Source organism: Diabrotica undecimpunctata, chromosome 8, assembly GCF_040954645.1.
Source record: "Diabrotica undecimpunctata isolate CICGRU chromosome 8, icDiaUnde3, whole genome shotgun sequence".
NCBI lineage: Eukaryota > Metazoa > Arthropoda > Insecta > Coleoptera > Chrysomelidae > Diabrotica > Diabrotica undecimpunctata.
Window position 1 is genome coordinate 116,303,898 of NC_092810.1, and position 24,130 is coordinate 116,328,027.

At 32.3% G+C, this 24,130-nt stretch overlaps 1 protein-coding gene across 1 annotated transcript in view; it reads right to left on the reverse strand.

The window, feature by feature from the left end:
* The window catches only part of LOC140449072 (uncharacterized), a 121,638-nt gene that overhangs the window by 15,075 nt on the left and 82,433 nt on the right, over window positions 1–24,130 (reverse strand). The window contains exon 6 of the mRNA XM_072542215.1: window positions 1,776–2,643. Coding sequence (XP_072398316.1) covers window positions 1,776–2,643 — 868 coding nt within the window. The remainder of the gene's footprint in view (window positions 1–1,775; window positions 2,644–24,130) is intronic.

Here is a 24,130-nt window from a genome sequence, read left to right on the forward strand (position 1 = left end):
AGCCCACCATTATCGTTGGAGACCTTAACGCAAGATCGCCCAACTGGTTCGACAAAACCACAAACCGTAACGGGAGACTATTGTGTGGCTATCTCAAAGAGACAAAACACCATAGTGGTAGGACCCACAAACCTACATACTTTCACGATGGAAACAGACATATTCCTGGACATAACAATTCTACAAAACGTGGGTTAACAACACAAAATACACTCAATAAACGAGCGTAAATTAAATCATAACCCAATTGTATTGACTCTGGTAATAGAAACAGATTGGAAACCTACAAGAACAAACGGACAAGTTAGCCAAACTACAAAAAAATAGTAAGCGAAACTATTGGTGCAATAACAACAATAAACACAAAACAAGAACTAGAGGAATGTGTTCTACACCTAAAAAAAACGATACAAAATACTATCGAAGCTAACAGCCCAAAAGAAGAAACACTAACAGTTAAGGGAAGATTTGGAGAAATCAGCAACGAGCTGAAAGAACTAATCAAGCAAAAAAAATATGGCGAGAAGAATTGCCAACAGAACAAGAAACCAAGAGGATAAAAAAATTGCTAATGAGCTAAATAGGGAAGTGAAGAAACAATTAGAAGAACATTGTAACAAAAATTTGGACAGCTATATCCAACCACTAAACCCAAATAAATCTGCGTTCTGGAAGCTATCTAAAATACTAAGAAGAGATAAAAAAACCAAATTCACCCTTACATGGAGAAAATGAAATTATGAAGATCACGACTTCACAGAAGAAGTGAAAAGAAGAAACAGGGCAATAAAAAAAAGAAGGGGCAACATAAATTTTACCCATACCTCCCCTGAAGAGGTCAGACCGAACCATATTACGAATAGAGCTCTGAAGAATCTGCCAGCAAAAGCAATAGTATAGAAAGTATACATAACAAATTTAATCCACCAGATCCTTTTCTGGCAGATGGAAGAAAGCTCGCGTAATAATGATCGAAAAACCAAAGGAAAATGTCACATTTCCACAGCATTATTGGCCGATAAGCTTATTACCAGCAATAAGCAAAATTGCAGAGCGGGTCATACTAGCAAGGCTAAAACAAAAATCAGAAGAAATCGGAACAATACCTGAAGCACAGTTCGGATTCAGATCCGAACAATCATGTAGCCTTTAGGTACTGCGTCTAGCAGAATATATCACAAAAGGGTTCAATGAAAAGAAATATATAGCAGCCTTTCTAGATGTCAGTAAAGACAGAGTCTGACACAAAGGCCTGCTGTATAAAACGAACAATTATGGTTAAAGTGAGGCGATGACATGTCTTCTCCAATCATATCTAGGCGACAGAAGGTTTGGAGTTCGAATAGGGCTAACCTTGTCCGAAGCTGGAGCCATGGAGACCGGTGTGCCACAGAGGGCGGTGTTATCGCAGTATCTAGACACCATATGCACAGCAGACACCTCAGGCGAACCCATATCGTTGCTAAATGTATATGCAAACATAACAGCGATAGTGTGTGTGTGTGTGTGTGTGTGTGTGTGTGTGTGTGTGTGTGTGTGTTTATTATCACATACAAAAAATAAACTGTTATGGTGATTATTAAATTGTAGAATTGGCCACAGATATACTATATCCTCTAAGTTAGTTACCATAAGAGTGTTAGTACTTAAACTTATATTGAACCTAACCTAACCTAACCTAACCTCTAAAGTGTATTATAAGCACTTAATTTAGGATTAAATATATGTAATTTTAAATCAAGATCAAGGTATGTTTTAAAGAAACGATGACTTACCTATTTTATTACTGTTGTTAGGAGACCTTTGTATTTCCAAAATAATATCAATATAATCAAAAGATTTTCCGTTGTTTGCTTTAACTTTTTTTCTTTCATTAACTACGTCCATGAATGCATCCAGCATGAAATCTTGATCATTCCGTTTCATAAAGTCAAGTTTGAATAACTCTACCCATTCTGGTTTAAATACGTATAATCCTTGAATTATTGCATTTCTTGCAGAAAACTGAAAAACTCTGTTTGCAATTTTTTGGATCTCAGATCTGCCGTTCTCGAAACATCGACCACCCATACCAAAGTAACATCTCGAAACCACTTCTGTTGAGTATCTACTACTAAGATCTTTAACTTCAATAACTCTACCTTGTTTGTTTATAAATATGTACATGTCATCATTTATAGGCTTGGCTGTATTAAACATTCCTTTAAGTTTGATACTGCTGAAGATTGAAGTAATCTTGGTTCTGGTTTTCCTCCAGTCAGAATAACGCTGGAACAGCATGAAATTTGCCATAATGGGATTATGTTTTGGAGTTGCCAAGCTTCTATCTTTAAAATAGCTAAAATCTTTTATTAACACATGTTCTACTAATTTTGGAGATCTAATAATTAACACTGGTGTGTCAAATACAAAAGCTCCTACATAGTCACCTTCTCCTTTATCATAAATAGATTTTAATCCATGTGCTATTGTACTTTTAAATGTAAATGTGTCAAAAAAGTTTCCGAAAAAAGGTAAGGGTTTTATATAGAATATTCCTCGTTTTTTCCAGTAATTAAAATTTCTTGTAAAATATTTATATAGTGCATATAGAGCTGTAATTAACAATAAGAGACTTAAGTTCCAGGTCGACGTCAGCATCATCTAAAAAAAAAGGAATAATGAAATATTTTTCTTGATACCAATTTTGTTAACAAAAGACATAACATGATAACGTTTGTAGAAAATACAAATTAGTTCGTGATAAATTAAAGTCAGGTTATAGTATTTACACAAAATAATAAGAAATTAGAGTGATTAATTAAAATGTAAAGTTTCTAGGGACATAATTATATCCTCTACCTAGGAATGATTGTCATAACATCGCAATTTTGTTTTTTAGTATGATGATTTTTTCTTCTTCTTCTTTATTTTTGTGATTTATATCTTACCATTTTGACCAATCAGGTTTCCTCAATTCTGCTTATGTACTTATTTTTTGTTTAGTGTTCTCTTCTAACGTCTTCACTCCTCTTTTGGTCTCTCAGCATATTGTCTATAATTCTTTTCAGTACTCCGATTATCGCCGTTTACATTAACTGCTAGTAGCTAATAGCGAAAACGATCTCCAACGACTTTTATATACAATAGCACTAAAGACGTTAGAAGCCCATGGCTGGAAAAGTTTGTTCTTTTTTCATTTTCGCTTTTCTTTGTGTACTGAGATCTTCTCTTGCTCAATATGTGATTTTTCTCTATTCCTTCTTGTATTCATTTTTTTTCTGGCCTTCTAGTCCAATGTTTCCATATCTTTTTCTACCTCTTGATATCAACGACTGCTACACAAAATTTAATTTTAAACAGGTGTCATTCAGATTTTTACAGAAATATTTAGGCAATAACTTCAGTAATCACAATTAACTTATACTCTCTCTTCAAAAAAAACAAGAAGGTTAATAAAAAAAATTTAATATTTAAAAATTACTAAAACATCGACTTTGTTTTAGTTTCCTTGCTTCTAACTTTAACACAATTTATTTTCGAGCAATGTCGTATTAAAATAAAATAGGGATAATTAAATTTTCTACAACATACGGCTGGTGTGTAAAGGAGTAGTGAAGCGCAATACATGATGCCGTATCCTGTTAGCATCCCTCAGCCTCTCCTACTCAATTCCTATCTTCACCTCCAAGTTGGTACACACCGATAACCTGGAACCCCACTGGAGATTGGGTAACCAATCCTAGTGGAAGGTGAAGTCAGAAAGGGGGTTGAGCGAAGGGCCAACAAACCTTCCCTGTAAAACTCAATTGTTGCGAATACAATGGCCAATGAAACAAACGGACGGATTTCACAATGACGAACTCAGCAAAGAAAGTAAAGCAAAGAAAGCAAAGAAAATGGACATGATTATGGATTTAAAATTTGGAACCCAGATTGTTCGAACCCTCTTAAAGGCAGGAGCTATGATAAGTATGGCAAAAGAAACTGAAAAATACGGGGTTGAAATATTGGTACTGCAGGAAATGAGATGGAAGAGTCAGGGAGAAATTTGTAAAAATAAGTTCTCACAATACTACTCCGGAAATGAAATGAGACAAGGTAAAAGAGGAGTAGTGTTTATAGTAACCAAAAGATTACGAAACGCTATTATCGCATTTACACCAATATCAGATAGAATTTGCACCATAAGACTCAAAGGTAAAGTGCATAACGTGACAATGGTTAATGTATATGTACAGACGGCTTGAAGAAGCTGATGAAGACGAGGTGCAAGATTCTATGGAAAACTTTAGGAAGTATGTGATAAAATCGAAAGACACGATGCTGTTCTACATTGGGCGACTTTAAAGCTAAGCTGGGGAAAGAAAATACTTTCGTAAACATATTTGGAAAACATAGTTTGCATTGTTTTGAAGCTATTTTCTTGTGGCATTTTAAATTAATTACTATTTAAATGGGAATAAGCCACAATTAAAGGTTAAAATACGTTTATTGACGTTTCAATTTCCACTTCGAAAATCGTTCTCAAAATACAAACATTAGTAAATTAAACAAATTTTGTTTTTTGTTACTTAGTGAAAAATTCTTCTAATAATTTAATTTTATCTGACTCATCTATATTGACAATTCAAATGTATAATGTATGTCTGAATTGTCAATATAGATAAGTCAGATAAAATCAAATTATTAGAAGAATTTTTCACTAAGTAACAAAAAACAAAATTTGTTTAATTTACTAATGTTTGTGTTTTGAGAACGATTTCCGAAGTGGAAATTGAAACGTCACTAAACGTATTTTAACCTTTAATTGTGGCTTATTCCCATTTAAATAGTAATTAATAGTTTGCATAACGAAACCAGTCAAAATGAACTTAGGGTTGCACAATTTGCAACAGGAAATAATTATGTAGTTGTCAGCACTAACTTCGAGAGAAAAGATATCCGAAAAGGAACATGGAAAATACCAGGAACCAATGAAGCTAATCAAATTGACCATATCCTTATCTCAAAAAGATGGGCAACAGACATAACTAATGTCAGAATGTATCACAGGGAGAATTCTGACTCAGATCACTATCTTGTGGGGGCAAAATTGCTGCAAAATATCGCAACAGTGGCAAAAGCAAAAAATAGCCAAATTAAAAAATGGAATGTTGAATGATTTAAAAGTCCAACACAGACAAAAGCATATCAAAATACTCTTCAAATAAAACTCAACGGAATCAGAAAGGAAGATACTGCACAGGAAAAATGGAGGAAATTAAAAACAATAATAACGGAATCTGCAGAGGAAACTGTCGGAAAACAGAAAGAAATGCGAAATGGTATGATGATGAATACAGAACTACAGTAGAGGAAAAAAGACAAGCTACGCTTAACCAATTTCAAAGAAACAAAAAATAGCACAGAAATTTATAACGAAAATAGAATACAAGCAACTAGAATATGCAGAAAAAAAAGAGAGGCTTTGAAAAAACAAGAACAAGATATCCTAGAACATAACAACACACATGAGAGCACAAAATTCTATAAAAGAATAAAATAAAGCACACAAAATATTTCTACGCATCATCCACAGTAGAATCAGAGATAAATGTGAAGAAGACCAGGATGAAACACAATTTGGCTTTAGAAATGGACTGGGAACTCGGGACGCCCTCTTTGCACTAAATGTATTACTGCAGAAATGTCGAGATCAAAGGAAAGACGTCTTTGCTGTATTTATTGACTATGAAAAGGCCTTTGGTCGAGTACAGCATCACAAATTAATTACAATATTAAAAGATAAAGGAGTTGATAGTCAAGACATACGATTCATAGAAAAGTTATACTGGCGTCAAGCAGCGACAGCTCGTATAAACGGAAAACCAACAGAAATATGTAAAATACAAAGAGGTATCAGACAGGGTTGTATACTATCCCCACTGTTATTTAATTTATATTCAGATATATCAGAATATTTAAAGAAGCGCTGCATAATTCGGAATGTGGCGTGAAAGTTAATGGAATTCTGATAAATACAATCCGATATGCAGACGATACAGTTATTTTAAGTGATGACACGAATGGATTACAATGCCTTTTAAATGCCATTGATACAGTGGGAAGAGAGTTTGGCCTAAACATAAACTGTTCAAAAACAAAACACATGGTGTTTAGCCGTTTAGCACATCAAGATGCACGATTATATGTTAATGGTCATATAGTTCAAAGAGTGTCCAGTTTTAATTATCTTGGTTGCCATATTACTGAACAACTAGATCCAGATCAAGAGATAAAACGTAGAATCGAGATAGCCCGCACGACATTTTTAAAAATTAAGTCATTCTTCTGTAATGATAACTTGCAACTTCAACTTCGAAAGCGCATGGTTAAATGCTACATTTGGTCAGTCCTCTCATACGGTGTCGAAGCATGGACATTAAAAATATCCACCATTAATCGTCTGGAGGCCTTTGAAATATTGCTGCACAGACGTATACTAAAAATTCCATGGACGGCTATGCTGACAAATGTGGCAGTCCTTGAGAGAGCAAATGCTGCTCGCGAGCTGCTTGATAACATCAAATCTAGAAAGATGGCCTATTTTGGATACGTAGTAAGGGGAGACCGATATAATATTCTTCAACTTATTATGATGGGTAAAATCGAAGGACGCAGAGGAATTGGTAGAAAGCAGACCTCTTGGTTGAAGAATATCAGGGAGTGGACAGGAATGAGGAAAGCTGATCAAGTCTTTAGAATAGCTCAAGACAGAGACAGTTTCGCCATGTTAATCACCAACGTCAAGGGGACTTGATAGGGCACGTTAAGAAGAAAACACAAAATTGACAATATGCAAAGACAAGGGTGGAGAGCTACTAACAGAAAAACAAAAAAATATAATGAGATGGAAAGAATACTTTAAGGAAAACCTAAATGCAGACAATGAAAATGATCAAAACTAGACAATATATTTTACGGCAGAGTAGCACATTGAAAATTCGAGTTATGAAGAAGTAGTTCAAATAATAAAGAAACTAAAAAACAGTAAAGCGCCATGAACGGACGGAGTTTCGGAAGAATTGTTGAAATATGGATGACCCGAACTTTGGGAAAGAATCCATTACCTGATAAAGCTGGTATGGACCAAGAAGCAAATGCCGAAGGAATGGGCAGTTGGTCTTCTACCACCAAAATATAAAAAAGGAGATAAGAGGAAATGCCAGAATTACAGACCAATTACATTGCTAAATGTAATATACAAAATCCTTTCTGTCATTATCTACACTAGATTGTCAGAATACTCCAAAAATATAATTGGTGATTATCACAATGGATTTAGACCAAATAGAGCCACTACAGACAACATATTCATACTTAAAATAATACAAGAGAAAGCTTATGAATACGACATAGAACTATATAATATGTATATAGACTTAAAACAAGCTTTTGATAGTGTGAAAAGAGACAAAATGCTGGAAGACCTCCATAATCTAGGTATACCAAAAAAATATATCAGTCTCATAAAAATGACGTTGCAGGGTTCAAAAGCCGCAGTTAGAGTAGATGGAGAACTGTCTTCTATATTTGACATCAACATGGGAGTGAGACAGGGAGACGCACTTTCAACCATGCTGTTCAACCTAGTTCTTAAAGCAAGTCATTAGAAAAACCAATGTAACCGGCCATATAAACACCAAAACAGTATCAATTATTGAGTTATACCAAACCAGTTCAGGGAAATTGATCCTGAAGCACAAAAAAGAGGGCTTAAAATAAACGAAACAAAAACTAAGTACATGACCATTAAAAGAACATCTAGAAATGAACATAATATAGTAATAGACAACTATACCATTGAACGTATTGATGCCTTCACATATCTGTGCACAGAAATCAATCTAAAGAATTACGTTATTAGTGAAATTAATGCAGGTATTTTCAGTGGAAATCGTACATACTATGCTAAAAAAAGATTGATGACATCGAAATTATTGAATAAAAGGAAAAAGACAGTTAAGATTTGATTTCACGTACAGTGCGTCTGTGGATCCGCTTATATGTATTTCACTCTAATAGGGATCATCAGAGACGGCTATTCACAGTCGCTCTGAAAGTGAAAATAAATCTTTTTTGTCTTAGGAAGTAAATCTAACATGGTTTCGTATAGACGCAAATAGCGACATCTGATATTAAAATCCGTAAACTAATTTTCGAAACCAAATTCAGATTTTTGCTTTAATCTGTGCCTTCTAAGAATTGCAAGGCAAAACAGACGTTGGTAATAATAGACATTGATAACACACGTTGATATATTAGATAAAAGAACCAAAATGACTATCTACAGAACTTTGATTAGACCCGTAGTAACCTATGGTTGTGAAACCTGGATAATGACGAAAAAAGAGGAAGCTCAACTCAGGACATTCGAGAAAATGATACTCAGAAAAGTATTTGGCCCGGTGCAAGAGGAAGACGGCACGTGGAGAATCTGGAGAACCGACGAGGTTAATGAAGTGAATGAAAGGTATTGTATGACATTGTAAGATTTGGGAAAAGTCAAAGACTGTTATGGCTGGGACATGTTCAGCGACAAGAAGACATGAAAACGACAAAGAAGATGTTACAGTGGAAGCTGGTAGGAAGGCGGAAATAAGAAAGGCCCAGGACGAGATCGTTGGATGACGTGGAAGACGACCTGAAAACTATGAATATAAGATAATGGAAGAGAAGGGCCCAAAAATATCTAAGTGGAAGGATATAGCCACACAGGTGAAGACCCAGCCAGGGTTATGATGCCAAAAGAAGAAGAACAACAACACACGGCTAGCTAATAATGTTTTAATGTATTTCTCTTGCTGCAAAAAAGCAATACATACAAAAAAAAAGTGAGAGAAGCCTTTCCTTAGTCAATGTTTTCCAACCCCTTAGATTCCACTTAAGACCTTTAAAATTTGTCTGGAAAATGTTTACAAAACAATAAAACAGCTCACCAAATTTCATAAAAATTAATTTAATAAATTTTGCATAATAAATTTTCAAAATTGAATTTTTTTAATATCTTACAACAATAACTAGACAATATAGAAGTTTGCCAATTGTTTACTTATAAAAGCACGCTTAACCTATCTAATGTACTTTATGGAATTAAAATCGAATGATTTTGATGGCCTAGGGAATGTCTTAAAATAATAAACAATTTTTGGCTTATAAACAAAGAATATCTCGGTAACTATTAGCCAAAATTAAATTCAGGAAACGGGGTCGAAAAAGACTCGGCAAAACCTTTCTTATTATTATACTATACTATATATAGGGCTATATATACTATATATAGGGAAAAACAAAAAAATCGATTTATTAAGAATCTGTGCTTCGTAAAAAAAATATTTTAAATAAAAACTGTAGCTGGGACAATTTTAAACAATAATATTTAATAGCAGTTTTTGTGTATAATAAACTGTTCTCTTAAAAATAACGCTTGAGCGGTACAGATACGCGCGCAAAATTTATTTTAAATAAAATTTGTATTAATTTGACGGTAAAAATTCGATATCTTTTGATGAGAATGTCCTATCGACAAAAATCAATGATAAAATAAAATATGCTATCAAAAACTAAAGATAATTAGGAAGCTGTATTAGACGACATACCTGTAGAGCTGTTAAAACTAGTAAAAAAGGATCACTTGAAAGTATTGGCAGATTTGTTCCACAGAATGTACGATATAGGAATAATGCCTCAGGAGTGGCTGAAATCAGCGTTTATAGAAGAGTGCAATCACTATCAAACACTGAGCCTCATGAGTCATACTTTAAAAGTACTACTTAAAGTAATACATAAGACAATCTATGAAAAGTTGGAGGAGAAGATTAGTGAGACGCAGTTTGGGTTCCGAATCAACATACTGATTTAACGATGTCGTGATGTAAAGGTTGACCTACACTTGTGCTTTGTTGACTACAAAAAGCTTTCAACAGAGTAAGACACGAAAGACTAATATCAATATTTATATAATCACATAGACAGTAAAATCATAAAGATAATTTGAAGATTATATTGAAGCCAAAGTGCCATAGTCCAAATTAATGGGCAACATTAATTCAGACAGAAGATATGAAGATCTGTAGAGGGATTAAACCGAGATGCGTTTTATTGCCACTTTTGTTTAACCTATATTTTGAAGAATTTTTTTAAGAACACGCTTAATAATATCAAAGCAGGTGTTACCGTTAACGGAAAATTAATTAACAACTTACGATATGTAGATGACACTGTGATCATTGCAATGAGCAAGACCTAAAATATCTAACTGAATGCGTAAATATAAATAGTGCTGAGATGGGAATTAATATAAACGCTAAAAAGCTCAACATATTATGGTAATTGTTACAATATGTTATTGTGATAGAACAAGTAAAAAAATGTTAGTATCTAAAAAGTCCTACCAGAGATCTAAGAGAGTCATTAATATTTATTATTGATAATCGTCTACCGTAATTTAGCGGAGGATCGCCTCTGGACAGGATCGTACTTTCATTTTCGATTTGCATTACTCATTCGATTGTTTGGTATGTTTAAAAGCCGGTCTTTATCATCGTTTACTAAAGTTAAAATAGTTGCAAAAATATTTCTATACTTAATGGATTCGACCGTTACTTGATGGAAATTCATTATATGTAACAATAAAACACTGAAAACTTTGTTTTCAAAACTTCTACAAAATTTATTTTAAATTCTTATCACTACAGCTGTTTCGGCTGATTGCCTTTCTCACTTGAGTGTAGTGATAAGAATTTAAAAAAAAATTGTGGATGTTTTGAAAACAAATTTTCAGTGTTTTATTGTTACAAATTTCTATACACTACATTCGTATATTTACAAAACTGTATTAGTTCCAAATAGAGTACAAAAAGAACAGAAGCAAAAATATTTTGGAAAATTATTTTCAAACTTTAGGTGTATCTAAAAAGCTGGTTTTTATACCATTATCTAATGAATTTAAAAATATTCACATAAATTACGTATATATATATAAAGTTTACCATTTATAAATACAATTCAAAAAGTACTTATATTTAACAAAAATTACATGGACAAGTCAGTTTTACTATCACTTTCGTTATCTAGATCTATTAAAATACTTATTTCTTTGATCAACCTATCTGCATTTATATATGATATGTCCATCTTTAGAACATGGGCAACACTATTTTTTCAGCTGTCATTGGCTATTTTCTCCATTTTTAATTCAATTAGACGAACCACAGATGAATTTAGAGTGTGCTAAACATTACTTATCCTTAGCGATGCTTTTAGCTCATGCCATAGGTGTTCAATCGGATTGAACATGCAGTAGTAAGGAGAAAGTCTTAATACTGTACGACCCATTTCTTCCGTCAAACTATCGCCATAATATTGTTTTTATCGTGGTGTTATCATGATAGTCGATATGGAAGTCCTTAATGTTTTGAATATCAAGACTAAAGCATTAGGTATAAAAGCATTTTTTGTTCCTGAATGGATTATTGTAATACGTTATCCTTTATTTGATAAAACTTTTGTTGTACGGCGACCAGAAGAATCTGCCCAACCATATTTTGGAAAGTCATGGGTGTTATACCACGTTTTATCCAGATAAACAATTTCTCTTTCACTTTTTCTGTATTTATGAATTTAAATTAAAAATTCCATCCTCTATATTTGTAGACGAGCAGATTCTATAATCACTTGGCGTTTATCGATTGTTTTTATTTTAAAGCCGTTTTTTAGAAGACATTGCCTTACTGATGATGGTTTTTAACGTGGCATGATAGTTTTTAACGTGGCGACCATCTGTTTTTGTTATGGACAACACTGCGTCCATTCGTCTTCGTGTTAATGCTGCCGCTTCCTGCACTGCATTAAATTTGGAAACTCCTCGTTCAGGGAGGGTAGTGTAAACGTCAAATATCACTTTTTTTGTGTCAACTGAAAAAACACTGCGCTTTACAGGTTTGTTAACACTGACGTCTATTCTTAAAAAAAATAAAACCATTCAAAGAAATTTCACTGTAAGACGTATGAGGTTATCTTCTTCTTCTTGATGTGCCTATCCGTTACGAATGTTGGCGATCATCATGGCAATCTTTATCTTATCTGTAGAAACGCGGAAGAGCTGCACAGATGTTGTATTGAACCAGATTCTGAGGTTCTTTAACCAAGATGTTCTTTGTCTTTCTGGACCTCGTTTTCCAAATATTTTTCCTTGCAGGATGGCTTGAAGGAGAGCATATCTGGATTTATTGAGGTTATTTATATTTCTCTTTTTAAAAGCTAGTTTATTATTAGAATCAAAAAAATATACCTGAATTGTTACCGTTTTGGAAGTTTCAAAAAATATATTTTTTTATAAATTCCATTTCGGTTGTTAAATTTTATGTATTACAATATGTTTTTTTTTATCTCACTCTTCAATCAAAAATACAAATTTCAGAACCTGTAAATAATTTAATGCGGTGAAGGAAGCGGAAGTCTTAACACAACGTCCAATGAAGACAGTGTGGTCAATAACAAAACAACCGATAGTGTATCTGGATGGGAGGTGGTTTGACACCCATGACGTTCCAAAATATGGTTGGTCAGATTCTTCTTGTCGCTGTACAACAAAAGCTTCATCAAATAAAGGAAAACGTATTAAATAAATACATGCAAGAAAAAAAATGGTTTTATACCTAATGCTTTAGCCTTGTCATGCAAAAACGTTAAGGATTTTCGTGTCGATTATCATGATGACAGCACGTCAGAATTATTTAAGAACTGGTTTTCAACGAAGTTATTGCCAAATATAGCACCAAACAGTGTAATTGTGAAAAAAATGTCAGCTACCACAGTTATAGGCCGAATAAAGTTTCATTTTCTAATGACACCACACTTGAAATACAGGAATATATGCTGTAAAATGGTATATATTATAAAGATAATTATTTAAAAAAACAATTACTTGAAACTTTAAAATAATTTTCCACCAGAAAACAATATTATTGCGACAGTTTGGCAGAAGAAATGGGTTAAACAGTATTAAGACTTCCTCCTTACTATTGGATGTTCTATCCTATTGAACACATATAGCAAGAACTAAAAGCATTGGTAAGGAGAAGTAATGTTTCGCTTACCTTAATTTCATCTGTGGTTTGTCTAATTGAATTAGAAATGCAGAAAATAACCAATGACAGTTGGAAAAATACAGATAGGTTGACTGTCTTCTGTCTGACTGGTTCAGGCTGACTGTTGACTGATAAACTGACTTGTTCATGTAATTTTTTTTTAACTGTAAGTACTTTTTAAATTGTATTTATAAATGGTAAACTTTCTATGTATACTTAATTTATGTAAATATTTTTAAATTCAGTTGATAACGGTATAAAACCAGCTTTTGAGACACATCTCAATTTTGAAAATAATTTTCTAAAATATTTTTGCCTCTGTTCTTTTTGTACTGTATTTAGAAATGATAAAGTTTTGTAAATATGTGAATGTAGGATATGTAAATATTTTTGCAACTATTATAACTTTAGTAGACAATGATAAAGACCGACATTTAAACACACCTAACAATCCAATAAGTAATGGAAATCGAAAATAAAAGTACGTTCCAGTCAAAAGGCAATCCCCCGCTGCCATACGGTAGACACCTACCGGTAATAAATATTAATGACTCTCTTAGATCTCTGGTAGGACTTTAAATAAAACCAATGATCATACTGCAGAAATAAACAGGCGAATAGAGATTGCCAGATCAGTATTTATACAAATAAAGCCACTTATCACATGCAGGAAGCTGATTTTGGAAACCAGACTACATACCATTCGATTTTATAAATTTTCAATATTATTATATGGAACTGTGAATTGAACATTAATAAAATGATTGACTAAAGAGAAAAAAACTTTAGGAGAAAGTGGCAAAACACATACGCACATATTGACAAAGCAAACCTAAACAAAATTACCAGGAGGCTTAAAAATCTGCTAACAGAAGAAAAAAACAGTGCACTCCAAACCTATCTTAAACATCTGATGCCGTTAAAAGGTACAAACTATTCTTTAGCGAAAGCAACGAGTAAAGTGAAAGATGCCACAACTCCTTTTAAAATGCCAAAGGTAAATGGGCAAGAATACATACAGAGAAATCCAAAACATTCGCAGAACATCTTTTGAAAGTATTTAATCCATTTATCAGAGTAGTTCTTCTTGAATAAGAAGAAACACTTCATTCTTTTCTTGACGCTCCCTATCAAATAGAACTACCGATCTCCCAATACACCATATATTGACAATAAGTGGTAACGTGATAGTGACAGAACAAGTAGAAAAATGTCAGTACTTGGAAACTTTGATCAATGAAACCAATGATCCTACTGTAAAAATAAACAGGCGAATATAGATTGCCACATAGCGTTTATACGAATAAAGCCACTTCCAACACGCAGAAAGCTTAATTTGGACAAAATTTTATTTTCAATTTTATAAATTTTTAATAATATTATATAGAGCTGAGAATTTTACATATTGCATTCTAAAAAGAAAAGTCTTCAAAATATCATGGACTGATAGAATTACATATAAAGTTGTGGAGAGTGTTGGCATAGAAACAAAACTAATCACCACTATACAAACAAGAAAACTGGAATACTTAGGTCACGTGATTAGACCAAAATATGAAAATTTGAGATCATAATACAGGAAAAGATTCGAGGAAGATCTTTTAGCCGAAGGCAGAATTCTTGGTTAAGAAATTTACGTAATTAGTATCAATGCAGATATCGACTGATTTATTTAGAACAGCAAGTTTAAACATAAAAATAGCCATTATGATTGCCAACCTCCGTATGAATACACCACTAAGAAGATGAATGTAGCAGTCAAAAGCACAAGTATGCAGAATAAGTTCCCAAATAAATAACTTATTACAGATTTTAAATTAAAAGAAAAAACGAAGAGCTAGAAGGCGTTAGAGGGAGGAAAAAAAATAGACTACTTCAAACAGAAAAAAGTTGAATCTGTTAGACCGATAAAATAATAGCAGTTGTGCCTATCTTTTTCCTTACATTTATAAATAAAAAAATCATATAATTATACTTACTTATTCGCACTGTATATATAACCATTATCAATAATATCAAAAATAATTTAATAATAATGATAATAATCTAATACAAATTATTGAATTATTAACCTATTGCTCCACACTTACCGCTAATGGCTGTAGTTATGGCACAATTGTTTGATGGAAGAATAATTTCAGATCCACTATTACCGATTTGTTTATATGATTATAAGACCTTGTTTATAAATATTATTTGCGAAGCGGGCAAGGTGAAATGATCATGAATTTAAATTTTTATACCTGCTTAATATCTAGACAAATTCTAAAAACGGGTTATTACTAGATGTAAAAAATTAGTCAAACTTTTGTTCACTTAAAGGTGAAAACAAAAAATAGGATGTATCAGTAAAATAAAGACTGGAATCTTTGTTTAATAATAGTTTTTTAAACTGCTTTGGAATTTTTAAAATGACGAGATACTTGAAAAACTGAAACAACGGAAATATTTTATTTCTTCTTTTACTAGTTGAGTACGTCAATAGTACAATATAAGGAACATAAATATGTATTACGTTTTTCTACTGCAAGAGTTCAGTCTCCTAAGAATATTAAAAAGTTTTTTAAAAACAAACTCAAATATTTTGTTGCCATATCTCAAATATAGCAAGACAAATTAGGACTATTCAGGTAATTTGCAAATCACTGATATTACAATTAACTACATTTTCTTCGATCATTATAATAATAAATGTTAATAAAATTTAAGTTCGCCTTGAAAAGATACCCGGAAAGTATTCACTGATTTCCTATAATGTCTGCCAATACTTCTGTTCCGAAGGTTATATTTATTTTTTATTAAACAAAATAAAAACATAATATGAAACAAAAAACATAATTCGGTATAAATTCGGTATAATCTTTAGGTCACATATAATATGATAAATCTGTAAGTTTCTGTGTAATAAAGTATTTAATTAACTCTAAGTACTCATATAAGCAATAATGATAAATCCATCAGAAAAATGTCCACCCCCAAGACTAACGAATAAAACCACCGACCGGAATATTTTTAAAGAAATCGTATAAGAAAAAATAGACCTAAAAATCACACGAAAACAAACACAAAAAATAGAAATAGCAATATAAACATTAACAAAACAAATAAACGAAGCTGCATGGGAATCTACACAACATAACTTTGAACGAAAACGGTTCCATAAGGATTGTCCAATAATAATAAGAAAAAAAATATTATAAAAACAAAAATTTGTAAAAAAATGGCATCAAACTCGTTCACCTCAAGACAAAACCAAATTGAACAGATGTGTAGAGAAATAAAAGATCACTAAAACAACAGAGCAACGCCAATTTCCAACATTACCTAGAAAATCTGACACCTAAACCAGATAGTGATTACTCATTATGGAAGGCCACCTATACACTGAAGCGGCCATAAAACCAAATTCCACATATCAAAACAGAAGGTTTAAAATGGCTAAAGATTGTTCAGAAAAAGCAGACGTTTTTGCAAAACACTTAGAAAGTCGCCTAGATGTGATCTGATAACGGCCAACAATATCTAATATCTTATATATAGTACCGATTAGTGAGATTCCCCTGTAGTTGCCACATGTATCCTTTCTGCCTTTTTTATGTATTGGCACGATAATACAGCCACTCCATTCTTTTGGCATTATTTCTTGTTCCCAGGCTTCTTTCATTAATTGGTGTATTTTTGTTCTAAGTTCATGCCCTCCTTTTTTAATCAGTTCTGCATCAATATTGTCTAGTCCCGGGGATTTGACATTTTTTAGGGTTTCTATCGCCGTGATAATTTCTTCCAGGCTTGGCGGCGGTAGTTCTATCTCGGCCGTTTGGTACTCACAATTTGCTTTATTTCCATCCGCGTCCATTTTATTCTTATTGTTGATAGGTAATAGGACATAAACGGATTGTAATGTCATGGGTAATTTTTTTTTAGAAAATAAACAAATGGAACGAAACAAATCCAAATAAACCAGCACGTACTTGGCAGCTAACTGATCATAGAGAGATTCGCGCTTATTTAGGACTTCTCCTTATTCAAGGAGCACTTTAAGCTACAAAAGAGCCCCAAAAAATGTTATGGTGTACCGATAAAAAATACGCTAGGCCTATTATTCCGGCAAGTATGCCACGTAATAGATTTGAGTTGCTTACAGCATTTATTCGTTTCGATGACTATTCTATCAGAGCTTACGGTAAAGCGCATGATAAATTCGCACCTATTAGAGAGGTGTTCGATACTTTTCTGAAAAATTGTGCTATGGCATATTCACCTGGACCGCATCTTACCATAGATGAACAACTAGTTTCATTCCGAGGGCGATGCCCTTTTCGTTTGTACATGAAAAGCAAGCCTGATAAATAGGGAGCCGACTAGCGGGGCTCTGCTCCTACCTCAGACTCTGAGGCTTTGTCTTCGCCTCTTACAATTGAGTTGTATTTTATCCTTCAAGAAAAAGAAGCAATTTAACGTCCCAACTAAAATAAGGGATAAGTGCCTAGGGTGTTTCGCTCATTTAATTCACGAAGCCCCTAAGCAGAGCATATAGCAGATTGGATAAGTTGATAGGTCCACTCTAGCTAGCTAAAACATTGTTTGGAAAATAAAAATATATTTACTGAAATAATTAATTAAAGTTCAAATTAAACTAGTACGTAATATAAAAATATAACCTTGTGGAAACGTTTAATTTAAATACATTTTTTAAGTATAATTAGTGCAAAGAGGATTAGAATAAGTCAATCTCTAAAAATAAATATTTTAAATTTAATTTATTAACCTGTTACCCAAGAGGTACAAGAACCATGAAATTTATATTGGCGTTCAAATATTTGTATAAATATTTAAAATAGTCCAGTCGTCAGGATTTAATCTCTAAAAACGAGACGAACAAACTAGATGTTGCTGTGAATGTCTGTATCCTAAAATCCCCATCGTAGGGCGGAAAATGGACAACGTCGATTTCTCAAAAATATATGTACACTGTAGAAATGAATGTTTCAAATAAGAAGTGTAGCTGAGAAGATTTTGAACAAAAATATTTATTAGCAATTTTTTTGTAGAATGAAGCGTTCTCTCAGAAACAACGTTTAAGCGACCAGCGATTTTTAATTTCAGTTAAGCGGGCGAAGTCAATTTTTTAAATAAATAAGTAAACTAGTTTTCAAAACATCTAACATGAAATTTGGACATTGAGTTTAGGCAATAAATGTTTCAAAGGCATTTGAAATATGCCTAAGAAACTCTGAATTTTAATTTGCACATTACCAACGATCTCAGTACAGATTCTTGGTAAATTAATAGCTCCCTTCTAATGGGGTTTTTGGGGGGTAGCTCTTGAAAATAACTTTCTTGTATCTTTCTTGGAGTCTTAAAATTGACATTCTGAGCAAAACTTGGCTTCTTCTTATGATTTTTGGAAGTTGATGGATTTTTCGTCCCTGACGACTGGACTAAAAGATGATTTATAAAAATTATAATTAAGAATGTTTTTTGTACAAAAATTATAATGAGCCTTATATCAATATTGGCAGGAAACTCATGTAAACTAGCAGAACAGCGATGTTTCATAATCCATTATAACTAAACCTCCTATTTATAGACCACTGAAAACATTTTCTTAGCCCTTAAAATTGGGCGTAGGAAATTTCGACACTAAGCAGGTAGCGACTAAAATTTAATGGCAATTTTCGACACCAGCCCCAATTCCCGTTTTTATCTTACAGGTATATTCGACACCAAATAAATACAGCTGCGACATAAATAAAATACCATAATTAATTTATTTATTTATTTTAATAAAAGTAATGTGCATTTTATTTCTTTATAACTGTAATAATATCTAAATATAATACAACTAGTACCTAATTTTTGTACATTTTACCGTTAATATACTTGTATACAATGATTTATTTGCTATTATAGGAATGATAAGATACAGCTTTTATAAAATCTAACCTACGTATTTGTTGGGATCGTAGTTTATCCATAATTTTCTCCAAAAATGCCAATTTAGCCTTAACAGTAGTATCTTTGATTATTGCTGGTATATGTAAACTATTTATTTTGACATAAGTGTCTACTTGAAATTCTTTTAACTTTTCAATAAAAATAAAAATAGAAGGATGTGTTGAATAAAAAGAAGAATTAAATCTCGAATGAAAGGATTCACAGGCATTTGTGGTCCTCGCAATAGACGGATTCTGATTAGACCATATGTGTGGTGGAAATAGAGCGCTATCGAAAATGTAATTTTCCAGTAAATAATCTGCATATATATCAAGTGTTGCGTTTATAGGTTTATATGACATTAAATCATAAAGAAAGCATTCTTCAACTTTTGCTGGATTTAAATAAGTTAAACCAAACGTATGCCTTAACCATTTTCCAATTTCTGAATTTGTATCCTTATATTCTTGTACCAAACCCAAAGATTGAATTTTTTTAAACCTGTTCTGGTGTAAGTGAAAACGGCATCCACTAATTTTTGCAATGGGCCACATATACAATAAAGCACAGTGAATTGCTTTTTCAAAGTCCACAAATATTTCAGTTGGCTCTAATGATAATTGAAATGTTTCAAAAATCTTAGACCTTAATAAAGAAAATAAATTTTTGTATGTCATTGACAATTTGTCCTTTAACAAACAGTATGCTAAAGGAACATAATGTCCATTTTCCAAGCCATGTATAGTAAATAATTGTAGAAAATATTTGGTACTGTATGAAAATGTACCATCCATATACAAAGTTTTTAATTTACACAACAAACGAATATTTGTCTCGCATGAAAATACAATTACATTTAATTCAGGATGATTTAAAAACAAAAAACTTTCATTGCGACAGGTTTTAGGAGAATAATTACTAACCGCGTTATGGACTTCTGATATGCTTCTTGGTAACGGACCTGGTAACAGTTTACGATGACAGTTGTAAATGTTCTTTCTTATGCTAGCTATGTCAGGAACCGTCAGCAAATTGGCATCACACTCAGCAACAGCAGTTCTTGTAATTTTGGCAGGCTTTTCCGATATGTCCTCTTGGGCTTTTCTTTTACATGCATTGGTTACCATCTTTATTTCAAGCTTTTTTGGATCGGCTTCATGATTATGTACCAAATCACTTCTTGTGATGGTGAGGTCCTCACAGCCTATTGTAAACACTTTTGCGGAACACTTAGTGTTTCTTTAGATGCAGCGCCAAAATATCTCGCCGCTTTTTAACACTTTCTGTTTCGAGAACGAATGATGCTCCACCACTAATAAATCTCGACCACGGGAACTTTTTATCAAACTCATTTTTTAAATATACGTATACGTAAATATAAGTCAACGTCAAACAAGAAATTAATTACAACTGAAATAATTTAGTCACAAGTCCACAAGTGCCACTCCCCCCGCCGTGACAATAAATATTGGGAACACCCGCTTGTCCTGCTTGGGTGCAAATGTCCATCGCCGCTAATTACCTACCTACCTGCTTTACGCCGCGGTGTCGAAATTTCCTATAATAAAATTTGACCCTTCGATTACCCCAGGGACAAAGACAATTTGGTGTCGAAAGTTCGCCCGCCGTTAAAATTTGTTTAAAATGTAAGAAAAAATTTCCATGGAAATTTTGGGCTGCAGTAAACTAAATTAATATTTTTGTGGTAGGAGAATTCTCCAACTTTTATCTTTAAGCGGCCAAACTTTACGAAAAATGCTTGCTTTCTTTATCTAATGCTGTTTTATATAGTGTTTCATAATGAATGGCATACATCCGAAACGGCCTTCCATCCAAACTACCATACCCAGATAACACCCTGGGTGCGCCAATAACTATTAAATCATTGTTTTTACAGTGGAGTATCCATATATATACCCCAGGGCATATAAAGTGAAAAATAGATAAAGAATAGATGGAAATTGTAACTTGTGTTCCACACACAATACAAAAAATTCAAAACGCTAAATTAATATTTAAATTACCTGTACACAACCTGTACACGTGAAAGGTCTTTTTCATAGCTGAAAGTACTATAATTTTATAAAGACTTATTTAAGAAATTTTATTAGTGGGACTAAATGGTTTAGCATTGAAGTTTATCGATCAGGAGGTTCAAATAGATGAAGAAGATGTCATAAACCATATGGCTCTAAAGCAACGCCGTTTGTACATTTTATTATAAATTTAATTTATTTAAAAATTGTTATTTAAAATACAATTTAGGATTTAAATTAAAATTTTTTATTATATTTAGATATAGATACCTAATATTATGCTTATGATAAGAGTGGACGGAACGAGTCTAAAAAACTTTGTTAGTTATCACCATATCAGAACTACACACCGACTCCCTAGCGGAGGAACGTCAATTTTCGTATCAACTGACACTTTTCACCGTAAACTTTACCTAAACACTACATTAGAAGCTGTTGCTATAGCAACATGGTGTCCAGAACAAATCACAATATGTAGCTTTTAGTCCTCCTCATTATATATTGACAAGCACTTAATTAAAAAACCTAATATCTCAAATTTCTGGCCCATTTATTACAGATTTGTAGATTGTAGATTTAAATGCACACAACACTATGTGGGGCTCCAAAAATACATATGGTAGAGGTAAAATAATCGAAAATTTCATTAACAATACTGATATAATATAATAAACCATCTTTATAAACTTTTCACAAGAGTAATCACCACAAGATTAGACAAGAAATTAGACTTATATCAAAGTAGAGAACAAGCTGGATTCAGAGCAAACTTTGGAACCAACGATCACCTCCAAACAATAAAACAACTCATCGAAAAATCTATAGAATAGAACAAGCTAACTAAGCCCTTAGTTTTAACATTCGTAGATTGCCACAAAGCATTCGACTAGGTAGAACTCGACAGTGTTATAGCACCACTAAACGAGAGCCGCATTGATAGCCGATATTCGAGGCTAATATGTAATATATATATATATATATATATATATATATATATATATATATATATATATATATATATATATTACATATATATATATATATATATATATATATATATATATATATATGTAATAATATATATATATATATATATATATATATATATATAAATGCCACAAGCTCGATACAACTACACGCTAACAGCAACCAAGAGGTATCCGACAAGGTGACACGTTGCCACCTAAACTTTTCATATCGGCTCTAGAAAAAGCGATCAAAATCCTCGAATGGGGTGACAAAGGAATAAATGTGGACGGATAGATGCTACATCACCTAAGCTACACAGACGATATAGTCCTGATTGCAGACGATTTGGGACAAATAAAGAAAATGTTGGAAGAACTTAGTACTGCCTGTCATAACATAGGTTTAAAAATGAATATAACAAAAACAAAATATATGACGAACTTAGTACCAAGTAAACACCTTGAAATACAAAGTGAAGAAATAGAACTGGTAGACAAATATACATATATATATATATATATATATATATATATATATATATGTATATATATATATATATAATATATATATATATATATATATATATATATATATATATATATGTATATATATATATATATATAATATATATATATATATATATATATATATATATATATATATATATGTATATATATATATATAATATATATATATATATATATATATATATATATATATATATATATATATATATATATATATATATATATATATATATATATATATATATATATATATATATATATATATATATATATATATATATATCGAGAAAAGGAGTACGACCGTCAATCCAAAATAAACTAAGGTACACTCGAAGAGTGGTGGGTTTTTCGGCCAAAGTGGAGAAATAAAAGACAAAGAAGGTGGCTACTTCATCTATTTATTGAAGACGTTTCGCTTTCTGCTCAGAAAGCATCATCAGTTCATCTAAAAAGAACAATATGAAACCAAACATCCATAGAGAAGTTACAATAAAAGTGTGTTACCTTACAAAGACATGTAGCAGTCAATGATGTTAAAAATATGAAAAAGCTTACGAAACTGGACATTTAGAGTAAAGTTGTATAAATCAATTAATTGAAACTTGGTATAGTTTGCAATTTAACAAAATTAGCACAGCAATTTTGTTAAATTGCAAACATGTTTATCACATGTTTATCACATTATTATCATGTTCTTTTGCTGTGCTAATTTTGTTAAATTGCAAACTATACCAAGTTTCAATTAATTTCTATTCTTATCTACACTAAATCTAATCTTAAATTACTATATACATTTTTGTTTATAATGATATCTTAAAATTTTATTCCGATGGATATTTTTATTTATTTTTCATTGGTTGGGAAAGAAAAAGTATGACAATATATATATATATATATATATATATATATATATATATATATATATATATATATATATCTGGGTCACGAAATTAAGATAAGTAAGGACAATCAAACAACCGAAGTATCCAGAAGAATAATACAAGGATTATTATTCTTGAGATTCCCAACTAATATTAAGAAAAAAGTTTTCGACCAATGCGTGCTACCGATGATGACCTATGGTGCAGAAACATTATCGCTCACAAATAAAAACTCACAAAAACTAAGAGTAGCGCAGAGAAGAATGGAGCGATCAATGATAGGGGCCACTCTGCCAGACAGGATTAGAAACGAAGATCTACGAGCTAAGATCAAAGTCACAGACGTCATTGAAAGAAGCTGTAACTTAGAATGGAAATGGGCTGGACACGTTGCCAGAATGAAGGACGGAAGATGGACTCGCAAACTAGTTGAATGGAGACCAAGAGCCGATAAACGTAGCAGAGGAAGACCACCAACACGATGGCAAGACGACTTACGAAAGACAACAAAAAACTGGATACAGCAAGCACAAGATAGAACACTTTGGAGACAAACAGGGGATGCCTATGTCCAGCAGTGGATTGAGAGAGGCTGATGATGATGATCCTAATATTACTTTATTAAATACAGGAAATAGTACATACTTTTATATTCAGTCAGGAAGCTT